The sequence below is a fragment of the Apus apus genome, chromosome 4 (genome assembly GCF_020740795.1).
Source record: "Apus apus isolate bApuApu2 chromosome 4, bApuApu2.pri.cur, whole genome shotgun sequence".
NCBI classification, from domain to species: Eukaryota; Metazoa; Chordata; class Aves; order Apodiformes; family Apodidae; genus Apus; species Apus apus.
The window spans coordinates 39,397,676-39,419,685 of NC_067285.1; the positions used below are offsets into that span (position 1 = coordinate 39,397,676).

The window sequence follows — 22,010 nt, forward strand, 5'->3', positions numbered from 1 at the left end:
AGCATGGAGCAGCCTCACCTGGCTGCTCTCCTGCAGCACGGTGACCCTGGCTGGCTGGCTGGCTCTTCTCTGCTTCTCCAGGCTTGGAGAACTGAGGAGCAAATCCACAGGGATTGCTTCTCCCTGGCCCCAGCCACCCTCGCAAAGCTGCCGCTTTGCTCCCAGCCTCCAGCTTCCCTCCCAGCCTGTGTCTCAGCCTCTCAAGCCTCCTGGCCAAACCCCAGTGCTAGCTCATCTTTCCTCTCCCAACTTTCTTATTCACTCCCTCTCCAAGGAGGCCTGCAGGAGCAGGACTGGGCTCCCTCCTCCTCCCTGCCCCGTCCGGGCTGCGGGCGCTGCCGGCGCCGTCTGTCCTTTGCTCTCCCTTTCCCGACTGGCACCATCCCCAGGTCCCTGCTGCCTGGCTGCCTCCAGTGCTGCCCGCCCTCCTCTACAACCCTCAGGGAGATCCAGCTCTCTCCCCATATTCTTCCCACTCCTCCACCACTCAGGATTCAGGGATGCAGGAGGAGGAGCCGCTCGCATCCCCCTTCTCTGCCGGAGATCAGCCTCGGCCTGAGGGGGATGGGGAGAAACTGGGAAAGTGGAAACAAGGAGGGTGTGAGATATTCTCAGTTTGGGTTTTTCCAGCTCTGCCTGTTCATATTCCCCCAGGATTTATCCCTGGGATCAGATGCCAGCAGTGGCCTGGGAGTCCCTGGCCCCGTTTTGTGGGATTTATCCCTGGGATCAGATGCCAGCCGTGGCCTGGAAGTCCCTGGCCCCGTTCTGTGGGATTTATCCCTGGGATCAGATGCCAGCAGTGGCCTGGGAGTCCCTGGCCCTATTTTGCAATCTCCGGGTGGCAGCCAAGCAGCTCCAGCCTTCCTGTAAGTGCCCCGACGGTCAGAGGGAAGGAATGTTCCCCCGGCTGCCTGGGGAAAGGTCACCACGGGCAAAGGGGACACGAGGCGAGCAGCACGGAGCTGAAAATCCTCTGGCTTAGGGGGACAGTGAAAAGAAAGACATTATTCAAGAGGGAAGCCTGAGGGGGATCTAATTCATGTCTATCAATACATGAGGGCAGCAAGAAGGCAGGGACAAGCTCTTGTCACTTGTGCCCTGGGACAGGACCAGGGGCAATGGATTCAAACTGGAGCCCAGGAAGTTCCACCTCAACATGAGGAAGAACTTCTGTCTTGTGAGGGTGACAGAGCCCTGGGCCAGGCTGCCCAGAGAGGCTGTGGAGTTTCCTTCTCTGGAGACTTTCCAGACCTGTCTGGATGCCTTTCTGAGTAACCTGCCCTGGTGTTTTTTTGGTCCTGCTCTGGCAGGGGGGTTGGACTCAATGATCTCCAGAGGTCCCTTCCAACCCCTGACATTCTGTGATTCTGTGAAGAGGTTAAACCCCCACCAGCCGGGGTTGCAGTGCCTGTTTTTTCCACGCTGGGCAGTTTGGAACCTGCTTTAAAATCATGTCCTTCACCCACCATTCTCCAGGCTTTGTTTGCTAAGCTGGAGCTTGCTGCTGCTGCTTTGTTTTTGGAGCCTCGGCCTGTTGGCCGAGGCTCCTGGGGACACTGGTCGCCTTTATCGGGGCGTGGGTGGAGCAGAGGAAGGAGGAGGGATTTCTAGGTTGGGCTTGTGACCCAAGTTTTTCAAAAGTCTCAGCTTGTTAAAAAAGAAATAATGAAATAGAAAAAAAATCTGGCCCTTGGTCTCTAGGTGACGTTTGCTGCTGCTGTGGCTGAGCTCATGGAAAATCGCAGCTTTGCTCCTGCCAAGATTAGTAGGTTTAAAAACTTAACTGATAACATCTCAGTAAACTTGGGAGTCGTTTCTTTAAAGCCTGCTTGATCCTTCCAGCCTGGAGTTTGGAGCTTTCCTAGAGATCCAGGCAGGATGATGGTCTCTGCCTTCAAATGCCCTGCGAGGAGGGGGCGGGGGAAGGAGCCTGATGATCCCCTAACACAGCACACCACGCGTGACTTACAATAATCACTGGTTTTATTCTTAAAAAATTACAATAGAAAAAGTACCTTTAAACACGTTTCCAAAAGCAGAGTAGACAATGTGGAAGCCTCTCTCCTCTCCACGAGACAAAGGGCAGGAAACAGTTGGCTAAAAGAGTTAGTCCGTCGCTTGGAAACGCTGGTAGCGTTCCTTTCCCAGCTGCTCAGAGGTTTGTCTTAGGACTGATTTCTTCTCACGTGGGTTTTATCAAGCCCACTTCTTCCAGAAGACCCTGACAGACCAGGTGCCCATCGCACCACCTCATCCCCTGCCCCAGCCCAAATCTCAGCTGGCTGATTTTCGCCCGCCCACAGAATAACAGGGAAGAGGAAGAAGAAGAAGGTGAGGACGACGTTTTGGCCGTGGGGCACCCTGTGTCTTCAGCTGAGAAACCAGCTCCAGCCAAGGCCAGGCAGCTCTGAGCTGGGTGTGCCCTGCAGCAGGGACAGGGTCAGGGGGAAAAGGCAACGAAAGGAGAAATGTTGCCAGAATCCTGTTGGAGGATTTAGGTTTGCTTTGCTCTTTCTTTTTCCAGATTCCTCCCAGAGCGAGAAGGAGGAGGAGAGCCTAGTCTGTCCAGGAGTCTCACTGCTGGTACACTGTCTCTGTAAAGGTTGTGGATACTGCCCCAAGGGTATTAGCAGCCTCCTGTCTTGTCCATGGAAACATGGGAATGTACAGGAATGCTCCACAGCAAGCTGCTGGCACAGTGTTGGTGGTGGAACCCTGGTTCGTCCCAGCACTTTGGCACCTGTCTAAGCCCCTCAGCTCGCTCAGGACTCGCGCCCGACCTCGAGGAAGCTGGCAAACCCAGACTTGGTTGGGTTGGTTGGTGGCTTGTTTTTTTTTCTCATACAGCAGTTTACGTTGCCTGTAACAACTTCAAGCAGCCATGGCAGGAGGAGAAGGAGGAGGAGGAGGAGGCAAATTGTCACCTCGCTACACGCGCGGGTGCCTCTGCCCGTCCCTGATCCGAACCGTCGCGCCGGAGCTTCGCACGGTGAGCTGGTCACGGAGCCCCGAGGGATTGGGGGGGAAAAAAACCCACCACCACCGTGAGGAAGATTCCCATTGTCCCGCCTGGTTGTCACTGGGTACAGCTGGCAAGAAAAGGGTAATCCTGGAAGTGGCTGCAGAGGTCTTGCCGGCAGCGCCGGGGCGCAATTCCCGGGGAGCCGCAGGGTCCGTCGCAGCGCCCGCAGCAGCGTCGCCCCTTCCACGTGCAGTGGGGGCTCCTCCTCGTGACCCACCTCCCAAAGTCAAGCCCAAAAAAACAAAAAAACAACCACACACCTGTGGTCCGACCCAGTGTAAGATTGTCCCGTTCGAGGGGGTTTGGTACAAAAATACTTGCTCTCATGTGGCTTGTTTGGTTTGGGGTTTGGTTTGGTGGTTTTTTTCGCAGCCTGTAGTTCCTGTGGTTTGAAAAAGGGCTTCTCAAAGGCTACAGCAAGGCCTGTCCAGCCACGCTTTCAGAAGTGACACACTCTTTCTTACAAATATACAGTGTTAAAAGAGGAAAATATTATTACTAGGTATGCTTTGTTGTTGTTGTTGGTTGTTGTTGCTTTTCTTCTCGGAGAGCAGATGTGTGATAGAGGCTGTGGGAAAGTCTTGGAGGAATCCGAACGTGAGGTTTTGGTTTTGGTTTTTCAAGCCTGTAACAAGGGAGGGAGGTGTTAAAAAGGAAAACAAGCAGAGAGAAAGCAAAACGTGAAGCAGCCACAGTTCCGGGCTGAGGAGAGGTGGGAAAGGCAGTGGTTAACCCCTCTTCCTTCGGGCTCCCCTGTGGGGAAGCTGCAGTGCCACAGCCTGGGGAAGAGGGAGGCTTGTTTTGGAAACGGGCACTGCTCTCCAAGGACACTTGGTGAAGATCTAAGGACAGTTGTTGAGTCTGGAGGAGGGCAAGGTGGGAGATGCCTGCAAGGAGAGCTGGGGGGGCTACCAGCACCCTGGGGGCATCAGGCAGAGAGAAAGGACCCCACTGGTCCCAGTTTGCTTCTCCCCACAGAATCACAGGGCTTGGAAGGGACCTCTGGAGATCATCAAGTCCAGACCCCTGCTGCAGCAGGAACACCTGGGGCAGGTCACACAGGACCGTGTCCAGGCTCCTGGGGTTTGAGGAGGCAGCAGCTGGGAAGCTGAGAGTTAAGTTTTTGAGTTGAGTTTTGCATTTAAGAGGAATTTGGCTCCGTGTTGATCCAAGGCAGGAAGCAGAGGAGGGCAGGGAGATGAGATTACCAGGGGTCATTCAAAGCCCAGAGGCATTCCTGGGCCGGCCAAACTGCTGCTCCAGATAACAGGGATAAAGGTGGGAATGGCAGAGCAGGAGCAGCCCTGCCACCCGCAGGGCTCAATCCCAGGGATGCTCCCGTTCCTTCATGGACATCACAGGTACCTTCCTCACCCCTCTGCCCCCTGCCCAAGGCAGCAAAGCCCAAGGGGCCACGTTCCCCCCCCCCCCTCACCCCCCGTTGCTGTGGCCTTACCAGCACACTGTGGTTTTGGGGAGAGCACGCCAACCCAGTAGCCGCCCTGGAAGACTCCTTTAATACCCACAAGACTGACTGTGTAGGCCACCATCACACACCTGAGACCTGCGAGAGGACACGGCGGAGGGTGAGGGGTGCTGGGGTCCCTCTGCCAAGGGGAAAGGGTCTTTTCATAGCATCCTAGAGCACGTGGGGCTGGGAGGGTCCCCCAAGAGCATCCTGTTCCAAACCCACCCCTTACGTGGGCAGGGACACCTCCCACCAGACCAGGTTGCCCCCAAGCCCCCATCCAACCTGCCCTTGGACATTTCCAGGGATGGGGCAATGATGTGCAGTCTCACCGTGGCTGGTGCTTCCAAAAGGAAGCAATTTGCAGCTCAAACCCTGCCCTGATGGGCTCCAAAACCCTTTCCCTGGGCTGCGCCGTGGCTGGAGGAGCCTGGCAGGGAGCCGGGAGCTTCCCCACCCTCCATCCTTGGAGCTCCTGGGGTGGCTGCAGGCGGGTGGACCTGTTCCCAGGGACTTATTCATCCCCCTGTCCCCTAAGGCAGCTCTGCTTACATTTTAGCTGGAAACATTGGCACGTCCCACGCTTTGGAAGAACCGCCGGTTCCCAAAGCCTCGCCCCTCCCTATTTTGATCATCAGCTGAGCCTAAAATAGCCAGGAAGGGCTTTGTGGGTCCAAGCCTGAGGTGGGCTGCAGCCAGGGCTGCTCCTCCTGCCCTCCCCCGGGTGCCTGAGCCTGGCTGCCACGGCACGGGGGCTGTGGGTGCCCCGTGACCAGGCAGGCAGCGCCGGAGCCTCCTCAGATCCACAGGGTTTTCTCCACAGGTGGAGAATCCTCTGTTTCCTTGTCCACAGAAGGCCGGGCTATTTGCAGAGTGTGTCTTCCCGACCTCCTCTGCTTTCACAGAGTCACCGAGGCTGGAAAAGACTCTCATCAGGTCCAGCCTATGACCTGACCCCAGCACATCTCCAGACCGTGGCACCAAGTGCCACCTCCAGCCTTTCCTTGAGCACCTCCAGGGATGGTGCCTCCACCACTTCCCTGGGCAGTCCATCCCAGTGTCTAATCACCCCTTCCATGAGGAAGTGCTTCCTGATATCCCATCTAAACCTCCCCTGGAGCAGCTTCAGGCCAGGCCCTCTCATCCTGTCACTGGTTGCCTGGAAAAAGAGCCCAACCCCACCTGAGCACAACCTCCCTTCAGGTGGTTGTAGAGAGTGAGAAGGTCCCCCCTGAGTCTCCTCTTCTCCACGCTAAACATCCCCAGCTCCCTCAGCCCATCCCTACAAGACTTTCCCTCTAGTCCCTTCACCAGCCACGTTGTCTCCTCTGGACCTGCTCCAGCACCTCAAGGTCCTTCTTGCAGTGAGGGGCCCAGAACTGGACACAGTGCTCGAGGTGCAGCCTCCCCAGTGCTGAGCACAGGGGGAGAATCACATCCTTGCTCCTGCTGGCCACACCATTCCTGGCACAAGCCAGGATGCCATTGGCCTCCCTGGGCACACTGCTGGGTCACGTCCAACCAGTTGCCAACCAGTGCTCCCAGTTGCCTCCCAGCTGGGCAGCTCTCCAGCCCCTCTCCCCCCAGCCCGTAGCGCTGCCGGGGGTGATTGCGGCCAAAGCGCAGGACCCTCCACTTGGCCTCGTTGAACTTCACGCCATTTTCCACCCGACTTGCAAGGCTGGTCCGGCTGGCGTGGGTGCAGGGTCTGGCCACCACCCCCCCTGGAGCTGCTGGAGACCCTTGGGAGCAGTGGCAGGGGGGGGAGGTGGCCCCCAGGTTTCCCAGGCTGGCGGGAGCGGGGAAAAGGCGGCGACTCACCCGGCGTTCAGCAGAACTGGCGGGACTTCCAGCCCTGAGAACCAGCCTCGGAGGGAGGGAGCCAGCGCATCTGCAGAGACAAGAGGGGGTGAGAGGGGTGGTTGGGGGGGGGGGGGGGGGGGTGTCACCCAGCCTGGCAAGCACCCCCCTGCCTTCTGGATCCCCTTTTCCCAGCCTTTCCCTGGCTGGGAACGCCGGCGGCACAGCCGTCGTGGCGCCGGTTCGGACGGTGAGGACACGTTGATCCCCCCACCAGACCCGGGGGGGGGACATCAGACCCCCACCACCCTGGTAATTATCACAGAATCATAGAACCATCCTGGTTGGAAGGGACCTTGAAGACCATCAAGTCCAACCACAACCTAAATCCCCCTACCATAACCTAATTTACCCCTTCAGTGCTTAAATCCTGTCCCTAAGCACTATATCTACATTCCTTTTAAACACTTCCAGGGATGGTGGCTCCACCACCTCCCTGGGCAGCCTGTTCCACTGTCCAACCACTCTTTGGGGAAAGAAACTCTTCCCAATCTCCAGTCTAAACCCCCCCTGGTGCAGCTTCAGGCCATTTCCTCTTGTCCTGCCATGACTCACTTGGGAGAGGAGCCCAACTCCCACCTCCCTACACCCTCCTTTCAGGGAGCTGTGCAGAGTAACGAGGTCTTAAGCATATGAGGCTTCACCCTGCCCCTTCCAACAGTGCCCAGCGTCAGGGTCTCAGCCTGGATTTTCCTGGGAAGGGGTGGGCCCTGGGATCCTCCTTACGCCTCCCTTCCCTCACCACCCTTTTCCCGAGCCTGCAGGTGCTGCCTGTGAAGGGGTTTATTTGACAAGGCAGGGACGCAGCCGCAATAATATTTCCTGCCACGCTTCCTACAAAACGGCAGGGCCCGAAGAGCTGGAATTCCACCCGAAGGGCTGGGTTGGTAGGGCCAGGACTTTTCCTCACCCGTGCTCAAACCAGCCCCTGGCTGCCTCCAGCAGCGCTGCCTCTTTTTGGGATGCAGCTTCTCCAGCAAATCTGCTTCCGTGCTCTTGGCTCCTCCGGGTCCCTGCCAAGCAGCTGCCCCCACGACGGGCACCTCTTCCTGGCATCCCCGCCACGCCCCTCATGGAAAACATCCCCAGGGCGGGTGCTCCGAATCCTCCACCCCTTCCATTTTCCCCCCTCTCCTCTTCCCTGCTCCTCTCCTGGGGCGGGTGGTTGGTTAATTTTTAGGGTGGGGGGTTAATTTTTAACGGCGCTGGCAGCCAGCAGGAAAACGGCTCCTGCCTTTTTGCTCCTCGCTTGCCCTCTCTCCCCTCCCTCCCCCCCCCATGTTGGAATCACACCCCGCATCCAACAAAGCCACATCTGAGGGATGCTCCAGGGGCTCGAGACCCCCAACATCTCGCCCCCGACCGGGAGCGATGGGGACGTTCCAGCCCCGCTGAGCATCCCCCATCCCTCCCTCGCTGCCAAGAGAGGGGAGAGCGTAGGCAGGGAGAGGTGTCTGGGCTGAGACGGGCTCCACCAGCTGCCACCCCTCAACCTCAGGGAGCAGGGAAAGGGGGGGAAGTGCCCGTTAGCTGGGGAGGGGGGGGGGGGTCAGCGTGGGTGAGCGCAGCGCCGGCGGAGGGGTCTGGAATTACCTGGGCGTGCAGCGAAGCGGGGTAGGTGAAAGCAGGAGGAGGTAGAGCAGGTGCTAACTCCGCTGGGTACAGAGGGTACGGCCCCCACACTTCAGGGCTACTGGGGTAAAGTGCAGGCACCGTGAGCTCGTCTGCAAGACAAGAAGGGAGAGCTGGAATTACCAGCCAGGCAGGGGAGGCGGGGGGGGGGGGGAACCGGCCAGAAACAAAAACGGCTCTTCCCGCCGCAGGACCAGGACCCTTCGTGCTGTGCCTGAGGTTTCCACTGAGAAACCCCCCCCTGCAGCGTGGAGAAGCAGAACCAAGGGTTTGTCCCACTCCTGCTTGCTGGCTGCCACCTCCCCCGGGTCCTCTCCAGGGCCAGCAGGTGCCTTTGGGGACCCCGGGGTCACCCTGTGCCAGCGGGTGGACCTGGCCTCCCCCGTCACCACCCTCCCCTGGAGCATCCCTGCTCTCTGCACCGTGTCAGGTCGCCTGAATCTGGTGTTTTCCCGAGGGAAAAATGAAGGTGAGGGTGACTCCCAGGGACCAGCTGCCCCCCGAACCAGCACGGGGGGGGGGGGGGTGGCAGGTTGGGGAGGGGGACACACACACCCCCCCCACTCGGGAGCAGCCCAGCTGGTACTCACAGGGCTCGCGGGCGATGAACTGAGGTACAGCAGTGGGGAGGGGGGTGCTGGGGTTGGGGGTCCCCACCAGCTTGTTCTTGGCCATCTTGGTGTTGGCCTTGGCGAACTCCAGCCGCAGGGTCTGGGGGATCTCGGGGTCGAAGCGGATGCCCTGCAGGGGAGGGAAGGAGGCGAGGGAGGGAGGGTGGGCGAGCACCGACCGCAAGCACAACAAACCACCACCTGCCAATTAGATGTAGCTCGTTTGTGGGGGGGGTTTTGGGTGGGTTTTTTTAGGACTTCCAGCCTTGAAATGAATTCATCTGCTGGGCCCAGAGGCAGCGCCCGCTCCTCCTGGCGCCTCGAGCCGTCGGCACCAGGCTTGGCAGTTGGCATTCCCACGGGCTCTTAGCCAGGTGAGTTTAGAGGATCCAAAAAGCAAAAAAAGGCAAGAAAAAAACGGGGGGGGGGAAATATAATAATAATTAAAAAGTTTTACGTTGAAAATCAAGACTAGGAAAAAAAACCATAAATAAACCACGGAAGAAACCGAGCCCAACCAAAACCTGGGGAGGAATCGGAGGAGCTGCACGAGGTTCTCCCCCCTGTGTTCAGGAGATTAACTCCACTGAGGTAGGAAGGAGCTGAGACAGGAAAGTGCAATTTGCTTTTTCTTTTGCAGCCTCAGCTGGGATTTTTTGGTTTTTTTTTTTTTCCTGCTGGAGAAACAGGAGAGGCTGGGAATGGCTGGGTCCTACCTCGGGCTGCAATCCTCAGGGTTCCACCAGGCCTCCCCAGTTGGCACTGGGGAAGGTGAGAGCAGCCCCCACCAGGAGGGAAGGGTTTGGGGGTGTTTTGGGGCCAGTCCCTGCAGGAGATGCACATCCTGGGAATGGGGAGGGTACCCGGGGAGGGGGAGACAAACAGGAACAACCCCAAAACTCACGTTCAGGGCGTTCTTTGCCGCCTCCGCCTCCGAGCGGCTGTCGAAGCTGACAAAGCCCACGGGCTGTGGGGGAAGGAGAGGAGGGGCCATCAGTTGGGTTGGTGGGGAGCAGAGAGGGGAATCCCCCAAACCCCCCCTTCCGGCCCAGGGAAGGTGGGAGCACGGGACGGGATGCTCGGCCCATTTGGAGCGGCTCCTCCTACCTGCTTGGAGGTGAGTTTGATGAGAGACCCTTCGTAGCCCTGCAAGGAAAGGAGAGGAAAGGGTGTTGGGTGGGAATTGGCCTTGATTATAGGAGCACCTCCCTATGGAGACAGGCTGGGAGAGCTGGGTGTTCAGCCTGGAGAGGAGAAGGCTCCAGGGAGACCTTAGAGCACCTTCCAGGGCCTGAAGGGGCTCCAGGAAAGCTGGGGAGGGGCTTGGGACAAGGGCAGGGAGGGAGAGGACAAGGGGGAAGGGATTGAAACCAGAAGAGGGAGATTGAGGTGAGACATGAGGAGGAAATTCTGGGCTGTGAGGGTGGTGAGACCCTGGCCCAGGTTGCCCAGGGAAGCTGTGGCTGCCCCATCCCTGGCAGTGTTGAAGGGCAGGTTGGATGGGGCTTGGAGCAACCTGGGCTGGTGGGAGGTGTCCCTGCCCATGCAGATGATCTTGAAGGCCCTTTCCAGCCCAAACCATGATTCTAGGATTCTCTATTTTTATTTTTAATACAACATGATTTTATTAGCAGGGTTTTAACTGCAATCCAAGCACCCAGCACCATTTTCCTGTGCTTTATTGGGGCAAAAAGGTGCAGAACCTTTTTTTCTGTGAAATTAGACTTTCTGGGGGGGAGGGGGGAGACCAGCAGGCTTCTAGGTCCCACCAAGGTTAGTGGGGCCATGGGGATAGGGCAGAGGGCCAGCCCCACACTTCCAGCCCTCCCATCATACACCCCCACACCCCCACAACCCAAATCTGGTACCTTAAAGGGCCTGAAGAGCAGGTAAAGTTCCCGGGGCTTGATGTCCAGAGGCAACCCGCTGACAAAGAGGGTCCTCACCTAGAAAAGAAGTGGTTCTTGAGGACCCTCCCTCATCCCTCACTTGGTGGCACACCAGAGAGATGGTGCCAGCCCCAGGGGAACCTCAGGGGAAGCCAAAAACCTTCAGCCACCTTTGGGGGCTGCAACATTTTTTTGGGGAGAGGTGTCCCCATCCTTCCAGCAACCATGGAGCAAGCTGCCCCAGGAAGGTAACTGAGACCTGTCCTCACTGCACCAAGTGTCCTCCAGGTCACAAAGGCTGCCACCATCCCAGGGTCTTCCTACCCTGCCATCCCTTCCACTGCAGATAGTGCCTGTTGTCTCTGTTTAATTGCAGCAGTTCGTTAAGGACTGGGGAGAAGCAAACCCCCCCCCAGCTCTTCCTCCTTGGAGGAATGACTGGTTTGGAGGGGGCTGGTTTTAAGCAGCTTGTCCCTGCTTTAGAAAAGTCACCTTTTAAGGGTGGGCAGGACCCGTGCTGGGATGATTTTGCTTTAAATCCAGCTGGTGACAGGGAAGGAGCATCGGCTGAAGGGTTTGATGGCTCTAGCTCCTTTTTTTCAGGCACCCAAATGCCTTGTGAGAGATGGTCCTGAGAGCTTGGACTAAGGTCACCCACCCCAAGGTGCCAAGCAGCCAGAGTTGGGCCGGAGGAGAGGAAAAACCTTGATTATTTTATATCTTGGCCAGGCACCTTGCCTGCCCCGTTTCCTGGGACAGAGACATGCTGAAACAGCCCTCAACAGCCAGCCCAGGCCTATTCTTCTGCTGACATCTCTTCTCCTCTTGGAGATAAGCTATCTACCCCATCTCCCAGCCTGGGAGCAGCAAACATTCCTGCTCGGGTGTCACAAAACCTCTGGCTGACCTGTACCTCTGAAATAACAAAAGGTGTTTTTTGCAGATAGCCCTTGTGTCAACAGTGATACCCACGGCTGCTGGTTCCCTCTGCTGGGACCATCCAGGCTGGGCTGGAAGCCCCTCACAAGGTGCCTCTGGAGACACACACACACACACACACACACACATCCCTCACCCCTCCCAGCTTTCTGCCCATCTTTGAAGCTCAGAGAGCGGTGGAGCACCCCAAGGCCTCCCAGTGCTGCACCATCTCCCCATGGAGGCACTGCCCAAACTCCTCTTGCCATCACCCCTCGAGCCTCCACAGGGAGGCTTTTTTCTCCACAGGGAGCTGCGTGAAACACCCGAGGAGGTGTCAGAGACAGCTCCGGGGAAGATCCCACCCCCAATTTGCCCCCTCCCTGAAATCCAAACCCCCTCCCCCCCCCCCCCAGAGCCCGGCTCGCCAGATCCTTTATTCCCACAGCCCCCCCGGCGGGGAGATGGGAGAGATAAAAGAGCCTGGAGGGAAAAGAAAAAAACCAACAAGCCAACCAACCAACAAGCCTCCAAAACCCGGGCTTGCCGAGGAAAAGGCTTCTTCTCCTCGGTAATGACTTGTTTTCTTTGAAAAGTTCAAACGCGGGTCGGCCAAGTTTTCAACCATAAAATCCTAGAGCGGCGCGAGGGAGGGAGGTGGGATCCGAAGGATGCCCCGCCTGGTTTTCCAGCCCCTAAGGATGATGTTTGGGAGCCAGGGAAGAAGGGGCGGAGGGGGAGGGAGGTAAGACGAGGGGCATGTGAGCGGGTCCTGGATGAGCAGCATCCCTGGGCTGGGCGAGGAGCAGGTGGGAGGGTCTGGGCGGCCCCTCAAACCGGCAGCGAAGGGGGGGGAGCGTCCTCGGGGATAAATCCCGGCGGGCTGGGACGGATATCCTGCTGCCAAGGGGAAAGCTTTTCGGCGGAAACATTACTCCTGCCCTTAAATGGAAGAAGAGCTTCGGCCCACGGGGAGCTGCTCCAGGCTTTCCTGTGCCGAGGCATCCCAGAGGCTCAGCCTCCCTCTTCTGATCCCAGGGCAAAATCCAGCCCCTAGAGGGGGAGTAAACCGGCAAAAATCCCCATCCTGCTGGCAGGTAGATGCTCTTCCCTAGGGAAAAATTACCTCCCCGGAGGTGGATGGGGTGAGACGTGCTGCCAAAAGTCTTGTGGGACGGGGCCAGGAGCTCCGGAGCAGGGATCAGCTTGGGATCCTTGCTCAAGGGGTGGGATTCCCACAGCCCAGACACCCCCAGGTGAGGGCAGCCCGAGCTGTTCCCTTGCAGTTCTGCTGTGCAGACCCTTTTCATGGTTTCCTCTCGGCGGAGCATTTCTCCCCCTCTCCTTCTTGTTACCATTTGGGGTGAAACCCACTTCTGTCTTCCAAGACAGAACTGCCAGTGGTGGCTCCAGGAAGGGTCTGGCCATGGGTGCAGGACCCCACAGGTGACCACCACCTTGGTTACCTTCAGTGAGGTAACAGCTACAGCACCAAGTGCCCTTCCTGCTCCTGCTGCTGTGTCCCCTCCCAGCTCCCCTATTTGCCAGGGCTGGTGGATCCCACCTCTTGCCACCTTGCTCCTGGTTTGTCCCCTCTTGACTTTTCTACTCCCTGCGGGAATTCTTCTCCTGGGCTTCTGCTGCTCTCCTATCCCTAGGGAAGCCACATCCATCCATCCATCCATCCATCCATCCATCCATCCATCCATCCATCCATCCATCCATCCCACATCTGTCCCATCCCTCTCCCCACATCACCTTCTGCTGTCCCCCCCCAAAAAAAAAAAAACCCATGTCCCATCTGGAGCCGGTTTCAAGGGATGCTGGAGAAGGTCTGGAGGGGGGGTGTCCCGAGGGATGCGGTGGGGGGGGGGGGGATGTGGGGCCCAGCCCCGTCACGCCCCCTGCCCAAAGCACCCCCCGCTAAACCTGGAGGGAGCGGCGGAAGGTGATTCATTCCCCAGGCATCTCATCGCCGCCTTCCAGCCCCTTTCCAGGGGGGGGCTCGGCTTTAATTCCCCACCAGCCGATTAACCGCGCCGTTAATTGCCGCCGAGGGGGAGGCAAGGGAGCCGGGAGCAGGCGGGAGCAGGAAGGAAACGGCACCAGGTTTGGGATCGAGCCGCAAAAAAAAAAAAAAAAAAACCCAAAACAACCCACAAACAACAAGGCAACGTCAAGATTGACACCCCCTCCTCCACTCATCCCCCCCGCCTCCCGCCCCCAGCAAAGCGGGGTGCATTCCAGCCCCGCCGGGGTTAATCCCGGGGCAAATTCTCTCCGCTAATGGAAGCGTCTTTCTCCTGGCCTGGGTTTGGGTTACCGGGATGCTCGCTGGCACGCCAGCAGCCCGCAAAATTCCCCGGCATAAACAAGGCGGAGGCCGAGGGATGCCGGCTCCTCCATCCCCGGGATGCCGGAGGATCCGGCCCCTGCCCTCGGAGCCGCTTCCACGGATCCGGCGGCCGGACGAGAACGGGGAAAAGGAGAAGGGGAAGAACGAATCCGGGGCTGGAACGAGGAAGCAAAAAAAAAAAAAAAAAAAGCAGCCTCGAGAGACCAAGGGAGCAGATGGGAGGTTTGCAGGAGGGCGGGGGTCACGCCGTGTTTGCTCCCCAAACCCTTCGCCCCCCGCGCTTCCAAGGAAGCAGGAGGGAGGATGGGGCCAGGGGGACAAACCTTAGCCGTGCCCTGGGCGCCTTTCCCCCTGCAACCCACCCTGGAAGGGGAGGGGGTGGGATCCCCCCCCCCTCCTCGCTCCCTGCTCCCCCGGGATGAGGGATCTGGCAAAGGGGATGGGGACCAGGGCCACGAGCCGGGCTCTCCGGGGCCGATCCGCTACCAAATAAGGCTTCCGAAGAGCCTTTACATGCCGTTCTCGCCCGGCAGGAGAGTGACGTGACCTTTCCAAATTGCTCTGCACCCCCCCCCTCAAAGCTCCTCCGTGGGGGACCCACAGCTCCCCGACCCTTTTTTTTTTTTTTTGGGGGGGGGGAGGGAAGGAGGAGGCGAGAGGGATGGGGAGGCCACCCGAGGGAGCCAGGACCGGGCAGTGGGGCCAAAGCAGGGGCTTGTGCCACCTTGCAGAGCCTGGAGGTTGATCTCCCCCCCCCGGGATGATGAGCAATCGCTGCTTCTCCCTTCCTTTTATTTTAGGGTGGGTTGTTTATATTTTTTATTTTCGCGAGGAGCACCAGGCTGGAAGGCAAACTCCAGGAAAGGGAAGAGGTTGCAGTAGCCGGGCAACCCTCCCTTCCCCCCCCCCCAGCTTCTTTTGCCGTTGTGCTTTAAGCAAATACTCGACAGCACCGGCTCTTCCAGCCAGGGCCGGGAAAAACTCGTCCAGGGAAAATACCTGCCTGGCACCGGAGGAGCCCAGCCTTGCAAACACGAGCGGCCAATCGTCCCCAGAGTGCGGGGACAAGGGGGGGGGGGGGGGGAGGGGACACACACTGGCACCTCGCAGCCGTCCCCTCCAGGGGGTCCCCGTGTCCTGCTTCCCCTTGGGGAAGGGCAGGGCAGGGGGTCCCCACGGGGGTGGAAGTGGGGGGGGGAGGTGATGGGCAGCCCCTCGCCCCCTGGTTCCAGCCGGGGAGCAGGAATGCCTGTTTTCCTGGCAGGACACATTCCACAGCACTAGGAAAAAAGGCCTCGGAGGACACGGAGCACCATCCCCACCCGGGCCGCATCGCGGCATCTCCCGCCAGCATCGCCCGCCCCCAGGGGTAAAAAAAAACAACAACCCCCCCCAAAAAAAATAAATCCCGATGATTGCGGCTCTTGAGGAAACTTTTGGGAAGTTTCATGGCGGAACAGACTCTGGAATAAACCGTAAAACCAAACAGACCCCAAGCAAGGCGGGGGGGGGAGCATCCCGGCGGCACCGACCCCAGAACCCACAGGGAAGCGGGGGGGGGGGACACGAACCGGAGCTGCCCCGGGGGTGGGGGGGTGGGGGAGTGTGAAAGGGGAGGAGAAGATCCGACCTGCTCGCTCTCACCCTCCTCCCAAAGTCCAAATTCCCATCTCAAGGTCATGGGGGAAAAAACCAGGAACTCGGCGGTTGCGCGGGCGAACACTCCCCGCGTGGGGTTTGTCCCCCGTGGGGGTGGGTGTGGAGGGGGGGGGGTTCGGACCCTTCGGCACAGATTTGGGGGGCGGGGGGGGAAGACCCGCTGGAGGAGAGAGGTGAAGCCGGGCTGGGGGGGGGGTGCGTGGTACCCACCGTCACTGGCACTGACACCCCCCCCCCCCCAAGCCAGCTCAGACCCCCCCCCCCATGCGGGCTGGGGTGAGGTTGGTTTGCCCCCCCCACACACCCCCCCCCTGCCCACCCCGGGGGGGACCTGCACGTCGCCCCCCTCCCCTCCCCTCCCCCGGGACTGGGGGCTGCACCCGTGGATCTTCCTCGAGGGGAGCGGCGGGGTGTTTGTTGTTTTTTTTTTTGGGGGGGGAGACGACACACCCCCAGGAGAGGGGTCCAGGAGGGGGGTGGTCTCGGGAGTGGGGAGATGCCCTGCCCGCCCCAAGCCCCCCCCCCTCCCCCGCGGCACCGACGGGACCCCCCCGGTGCTGAGCAGCCCCCCCCCCCACCATGGGGGATGCTGACACCCCTGTGTGTGTGTGTGTGTGTGTGTCCCCCAAAGCTACCTCTTCCTCGGGGAGGCCGGTGTCGGCGGGGCCGCCCTCCCGGTCGGCGGGGCCGCTGCTCATGGTGCGAGGGGCCAAGATCCGCGTCCCGTCCCCGCCGGCGGCAGCCGCGGCCGGGCGGGCGGTGCTGGAGGCTCCCGGGGGGCGGGGGGGCCGGGGCGGGGAAAGGGGGCGGCGGGAGGGACCGGCCGGGGGAGGGATCGGGGCGGGATGGGGATGGGGATGGGGAGGATGGGGGAGCGGGGGTGATGGGGGGGGGGAGAGAGGGCAGGGCTGGGGAGACGGGGCAGAGCGGAGGGGCACGGGAGAGAAGCCTGGGGATAAGGGGCACGGGGTTGGGGACATGAGAGTGGGGTTGGGGATACAGGACACAGGGTTGGGGACATGGGACATGGGGTTGGGGATACAGGATACAAGGTTGGGGACATGGGGTTGGGGATACAGAACACAGGGTTGGGGACATGGGACACGGGGTTAGGGACATGGGACTTGGGGTTGGGGATACAGGACACAGGGATGGGGACATGGGACACAGGGTTGGGGACATGGGACATGGGGTTGGGGATACGGGACACGGGGTTTGGGACATGGGGTTGGGGATACAGGACATAGGGTTGGGGACATGGGACACAGGGTTGGGGATACAGGACACAGGGCTGGGGACATGGGACACAGGGTTGGGGACATGAGAACGGGATTGGGGACATGAGGTTGGGGATACAGGACACAGGGTTGGGGACATGGGACAGGGGGTTGGGGACATGGGGTTGGGGATACAGGAGACAGGGGTGGGGACACGGCACACGGGGTTGGGGATACAGGACACGGGGTTGGGGACATGGGGTTTGGGACATGGGGTTGGGGAAATGAGAATGGGTTTGGGGATACAGGACACAGGGTTGGGGACATGGGACATGGGGTTGGGGATACGGGGTTGGGGACATGGGGTTGGGGAAATGAGAATGGGTTTGGGGATACAGGACACAGGGTTGGGGTCATGGGACATGGGGCTGGGGACATGGGACATGGGGTTGGGGATACAGGACACAGGGTTGGGGACATGGATTTGGGGATACAGGACACAGGGTTGGGGACACGGGACACGGTCCTGGGGACATGGGAGGTGGCTGCAGCAGGGCTGTGGGCCAGAGGAGGGGACGGTGCTGAAGACACAGGAGGGGTTTCAGAGGCAGGGCTGGCTGTGTCACAGGCAGCAGTACACCAGGTGACATGAGAGCAGGGGTCCTGGCCACCTCCCTGTCCTCACCCCAGGTCTGGTAGCCACTGGAGGCCCCAAGCAGCCCCAGCTGGGCCCTGGGCTGCACCTCCCTCCTGGCCTGGGGCTGCGTTTGGGTTCCCAGCCCAGAGGGACAAAGCACTTGGTGATGGAGACCAGGTGAGGTGGGGTGTTCAGCCTGGAGAAGAGAAGGCTCCAGGGAGACCTTAGAGCAGCTTCCAGGGCCTGAAGGGGCTCCAGGAAAGCTGGGGAGGGGCTTGGGACAAGGGCAGGGAGGGAGAGGACAAGGGGGGATGGATGAAAACTGGAGGAGGGAGATTGAGGTGAGACATAGAATCATAGAATCATAGAATCCTAGGGGTTGGAAGGGACCTCGAAAGATCATCTAGTCCAACCCCCCTGCCAGAGCAGGGTCACCTAGAGTACATCACACAGGAAGGCATCCAGGCGGGTTTTGAATGTCTCCAGCGAAGGAGACTCCACAACCTCTCTGGGCAGCCTGTTCCAGTGCTCTGTCACTCTTACAGTAAAAAAATTTTTCCTGATATTCATCTTAAACCTCCTATGCTCCAACTTGTATCCATTACCCCTTGTCCTATCACTGGTCTTCACTGAAAAAAGCTTAACTCCATCGTCTTGACACTCACCCTTTACATATTTGTAAACATTGATGAGGTCCCCCCTCAGTCTCCTTTTCTCCAAACTAAAGAGACCCAGCTCCCTCAGCCTTTCCTCATAAGGGAGATGTTCCACTCCCTTAATCATCCTTGTGGCTCTGCGCTGGACTCTTTCAAGCACTTCCCTGTCCTTCTTGAACTGAGGGGCCCAGAACTGGACACAATATTCCAGATGTGGCCTCACCAATGCAGAATAGAGGGGGAGGAGAACCTCTCTTGACCTACTAACCACACCCTTTCTAATACACCCCAGGATGCCATTGGCCTTCTTAGCCACAAGGGCACACTGCTGACTCATGGTCATCCTCCTGTCTACCATGACCCCCAGGTCCCTTTCACCTACACTGCTCTCCAGCAGGTCAGCCCCCAACCTGTACTGGTGCATGGCGTTTTTCTTCCCCAAATGCAAAACTCTACACTTGCTCTTGTTAAACTTCATCAGGTTTTTCCCCGCCCAAGTCTCCAGCCTGTCTAAGTCTCTCTGAATGGCAGCACAGCCTTCTGGTGTGTCAGCCACTCCTCCCAGCTTGGTGTCATCAGCAAACTTGCTGAGGTTACATTCTGTGCCCTCATCCAGGTCGTTGATGAAGATATTGAACAACACCGGTCCCAGTACCGACCCCTGAGGGACTCCACTAGTCACAGGCCTCCAGCTAGATTCTGCCCCATTGACTACAACTCTCTGACTTCTTCCTTTCAACCAGTTCTTGATCCACCTCACTGCCTGATCATCAAACCCATACTTGATCAACTTATCTACAAGGATGCTGTGGGAGACGGTGTCAAATGCTTTACTGAAATCAAGATAGACCACATCCACCACTCTACCATCATCTATCCACCTAGTAATTTCCTCATAGAAGGCTATGAGGTTAGTCAAACATGACTTACCCTTGGTAAAACCATGTTGACTGCTCTTGATGACCCCCATCTCCTTGATATGTCTAGAGATAGTGCCAAGGACAAGTTGTTCCATTACCTTTCCAGGGATGGAGGTGAGGCTGACCGGTCTATAGTTACCCGGGTCCTCCTTCTTGCCCTTCTTGTAGACTGGAGTGACGTTTGCTATCCTCCAGTCCTCAGGCACCTCTCCAGTTACCCATGACTTACCGAAGATGATGGAGAGTGGACTAGCAATGACCTCCGCCAGCTCCCTCAGCACCCTTGGATGCATTTCATCCGGACCCATCGATTTATGGATGTCCAGATTATGCAACTGATCCCTAACCCAATCCTCATCTACTATGTCCTCACCTATCTTGACTACTTCTGGGGTTATAGGAGGAGGAAATTCTGGAGGAGGGAATTCTGGAGTGTGAGGGTGCTGAGACCCTGGCCCAGGCTGCCCAGGGAAGCTGTGGCTGCCCCATCCCTGGCAGTGTTGAAGGGCAGGTTGGATGGGGCTTGGAGCAGCCTGGGCTGGTGGGAGGTGTCCCTGCCCACGCAGGGGTGGCACTGGGTGGGCTTTAAGGTCCCTTCCCACCCAAACCATTCAATGATTTCTAGGAGTACCCTCTGCTTGACTGCTCTCACACCTTCCCGTTGGCTTCACCCCAGCCCTGCCACATGCCCAGAGTCCCCTCAAGCTCCCGAGCAGCTCGAGGGAGACCCAGAGGGGGGGGGGGGGGGGGGGGGGGGGGGGGGGTCACAGGCCTGTGATCAGTGGCCGTGTCGGGAGCTGCAGCTGCGCGGGGACCCGGAGGTGACACCGAGGACATCCTGCTGAGGGCAGCAGCCTCCCCCGCAGCCCCGAGGTTTATGGAGCAGAACCTCCCCTGCTGGCAGGGAGATGGGGAAAAAAACAGCCCCAGCAGCTGGACTTGGGGGGAGTGGGAAGAGCCTGGGTGGCAGGGCAGGTGGCCCCCGAGGGGGGATCTACAGGGTGGAGACTGATCTGGTCCCCCCCCCGAAGCTGTTGGTCCTCTTGCTTTTGGAATGAATGCCCAGGACAAGGTTGCCTTATCCTTCTGGAGGAACTGGAGAGCAGGCACGGGACAAGACTCACAGCACTTACTTGGATTTGGCTTTTGGGGAAGAGCTGCAGCTTCCCCAGGGGGCTGGAACTGCAAAGGCAAAACATGGTGTCGTTTTGGGGTTTTGTTTTTTTTTTTAATGACTTTTTTTTCTATCCCTGTGCCTGAACTCGGGGAGTAAAATCTGATGGGCTGTGGTGGCCTGGCCTGTCCCACCTGGAACCCAAACCAACAGGCCCAGCTGGGATCTCTCCTCTCTCCCTGATTTTTCCCTACAGGGATTTCCTCCTGTGCCGAGGCAAAAAAAAACCAACCATTCTGTACAGGGATGGGGGAGGAAGTTGTGCAAATCATCCCTGGGGAATCTCGGGGGCCAGCTGGGAAGCACGGACGTGCCTGGAGCTCTCCAGAAGAAAGGTTGGTGGATTGGAGGAGCTGCAGCTCCACCCCGGACCCTCTGGCAGGGAAGGTGAGCAGGAGGCAACTCTGGGGGAACCAGGGAGAGAGGGCAGCAGCCATTCCCACCCTAGGGCCCACATGGATTTGGGGGGGCAGGGTTAGGACACCCCTCTCTCATGCTGTCCCCCGGTGTGGGCCTGTCTCCTCCTGCCAGCAGGCCAGGGTGGCTGGGCTGTCCCCAGGGAGTGGCTGCAGGGCCACCCTGTGTGAACACGTCCTGGTGTTCCCAAAGGATGGCAGCCCCACCCCGGAGAGAAGAGCAGGTGACATTTTATTCCCAAAACAAAGCACGCAGAGCTGGCATGTGGGAAACGCCAGGAGCCAAAGCTGGTCCAAACAGCAGAACATAAATAAAAGGCATAAATAAACCAAACCAGGCTTTTTTTTTCTTCCCCCCCCCTCATCGGAGGGAAGGAGGGACAGGGAGGCTGGAGGTGCTCAGCTCTTGACAGGAGTGGATGTGGCCTTGGTGGTCTTCTTCAGGTGATGGTAGTTGGGCAAGATCTTCATCAGGAAATCCAGCTGCAGCGTCTGGGGCTGGGAGGAGAGGAGGAGGAGGTGAGGGGGACAGGGGGGCAGGGGTGACAGGGGGACAGGCTTGGCAGGGGGGCAGGGGGGCAGGGGGACAGGGTGGCAGGGGGACAGGGGGGGTGACATGGGAACAGGGGGACAGGCTTGGAAGGGGGACAGGGTGGCAGGGGGACAGGGTGACAGGGGTGACAAGGGGACAGGCTTGGCAGGGGGACAGTGGGGCAGGGGGACAGGGGGGCAGGGGTGACAGGGGGGTAGGGGGACAGGGTGGCAGGGGGACAGTGGGGCAGGGGGACAGGGGGATAGGGTGACAGGGGTGGCAGGGCGACGGGGACAGGTGGCAGGGGGGCAGGGGGGCAGGGGGACAGGGGGCAGGGGGCAGGGGGATAGGGTGGCAGGGGGACAGGGGGACAGTGGGGCAGGGGGGCAGGGGGAGAGGGGGGACAGGCGGACAGGGGGGCAGGGGACAAGGGGACAGGGGGGCAGGGGGACAGGGTGACAGGGGGGCAGGGGGACAGGGTGACAGGGGGGCAGAGGGACAGGATGGCAGGGGGACAGGGGTGATAGGGGGGCAGGGGGCCGGGGTGGCAGGGGAACAGGGTGGCAGGGTGCCAGGGGGACAGGGGGGCAGGGGTGACAGGGTGGCAGGGGGACAGGGGTGCCAGGGGGACAGGGTGGCAGGGTGAGAGGGGGACAGGGTGGCAGGGGGACAGGGGTGGCAGGGGAGACAGGGGGGCAGGGGGACAGGGATGCCAGGGGGACAGGGGTGACAAGGGGACAGGGGGGCAGGGGTGATAGGGGTGGCAGAGGGACAGGGTGGCAGGGGTGGCAGGCAGACAGGGGGGCAGAGGGACAGGGCGAGTGGGGGGAAGGGGTGGCAGGGGGGCAGGGGTCCAGGGGTGACAAGGGGACAGGGGTGGCAGGGGGACAGGGGGGCAGGGGGGCCAGGGTGCCAGGGGGGACAGGGTGGCAGGGTGAGAAGGGGACAGGGGTGGCAGGGGGGGCAGGGGTGCACGGGGACAGGGTGGCAGGGGGACAAGGGTGGCAGGGGGCTGGGGTGGCAGGGGGACAGGGTGGGGA

The 22,010-nt window shown here is 59.6% G+C and overlaps 2 protein-coding genes across 2 annotated transcripts in view; one reads left to right on the forward strand and one right to left on the reverse strand.

Moving 5' to 3' along the window:
- The window catches only part of WRN (WRN RecQ like helicase), a 128,795-nt gene that overhangs the window by 78,599 nt on the left and 28,186 nt on the right, over nucleotides 1–22,010 (forward strand). The gene's annotated exons all lie outside the window — the stretch shown is intronic.
- On the reverse strand, nucleotides 1,969–16,180 carry RBPMS (RNA binding protein, mRNA processing factor). The gene is made up of 9 exons (XM_051619500.1): nucleotides 16,054–16,180; nucleotides 10,465–10,542; nucleotides 9,704–9,742; nucleotides 9,501–9,563; nucleotides 8,576–8,726; nucleotides 7,947–8,077; nucleotides 6,315–6,384; nucleotides 4,482–4,589; nucleotides 1,969–3,650 (listed from the first exon to the last, which is right to left on the reverse strand). Exons 1-7 carry the CDS (start codon nucleotides 16,114–16,116, stop codon nucleotides 6,322–6,324), a joined length of 588 nt encoding a protein of 195 aa, XP_051475460.1. The 5' UTR covers nucleotides 16,117–16,180; the 3' UTR covers nucleotides 1,969–3,650; nucleotides 4,482–4,589; nucleotides 6,315–6,321.

What these genes read in the sequence shown, in the direction of transcription:
- RBPMS (XM_051619500.1), bottom strand. Translation starts at nt 16,116, where the DNA reads ATGAGCAGCGGCCCCGCCGACCGGGAGGGCGGCCCCGCCGACACCGGC. An exon ending in TGCTCTTCAGGCCCTTTAAG is followed by an intron (nt 9,743 to 10,464) that starts GTACCAGATTTG and finishes CTTTCCTTGCAG; the next exon opens with GGCTACGAAGGGTCTCTCAT. An exon ending in GTTCATCGCCCGCGAGCCCT is followed by an intron (nt 8,078 to 8,575) that starts GTGAGTACCAGC and finishes CTTGTCTTGCAG; the next exon opens with ACGAGCTCACGGTGCCTGCA.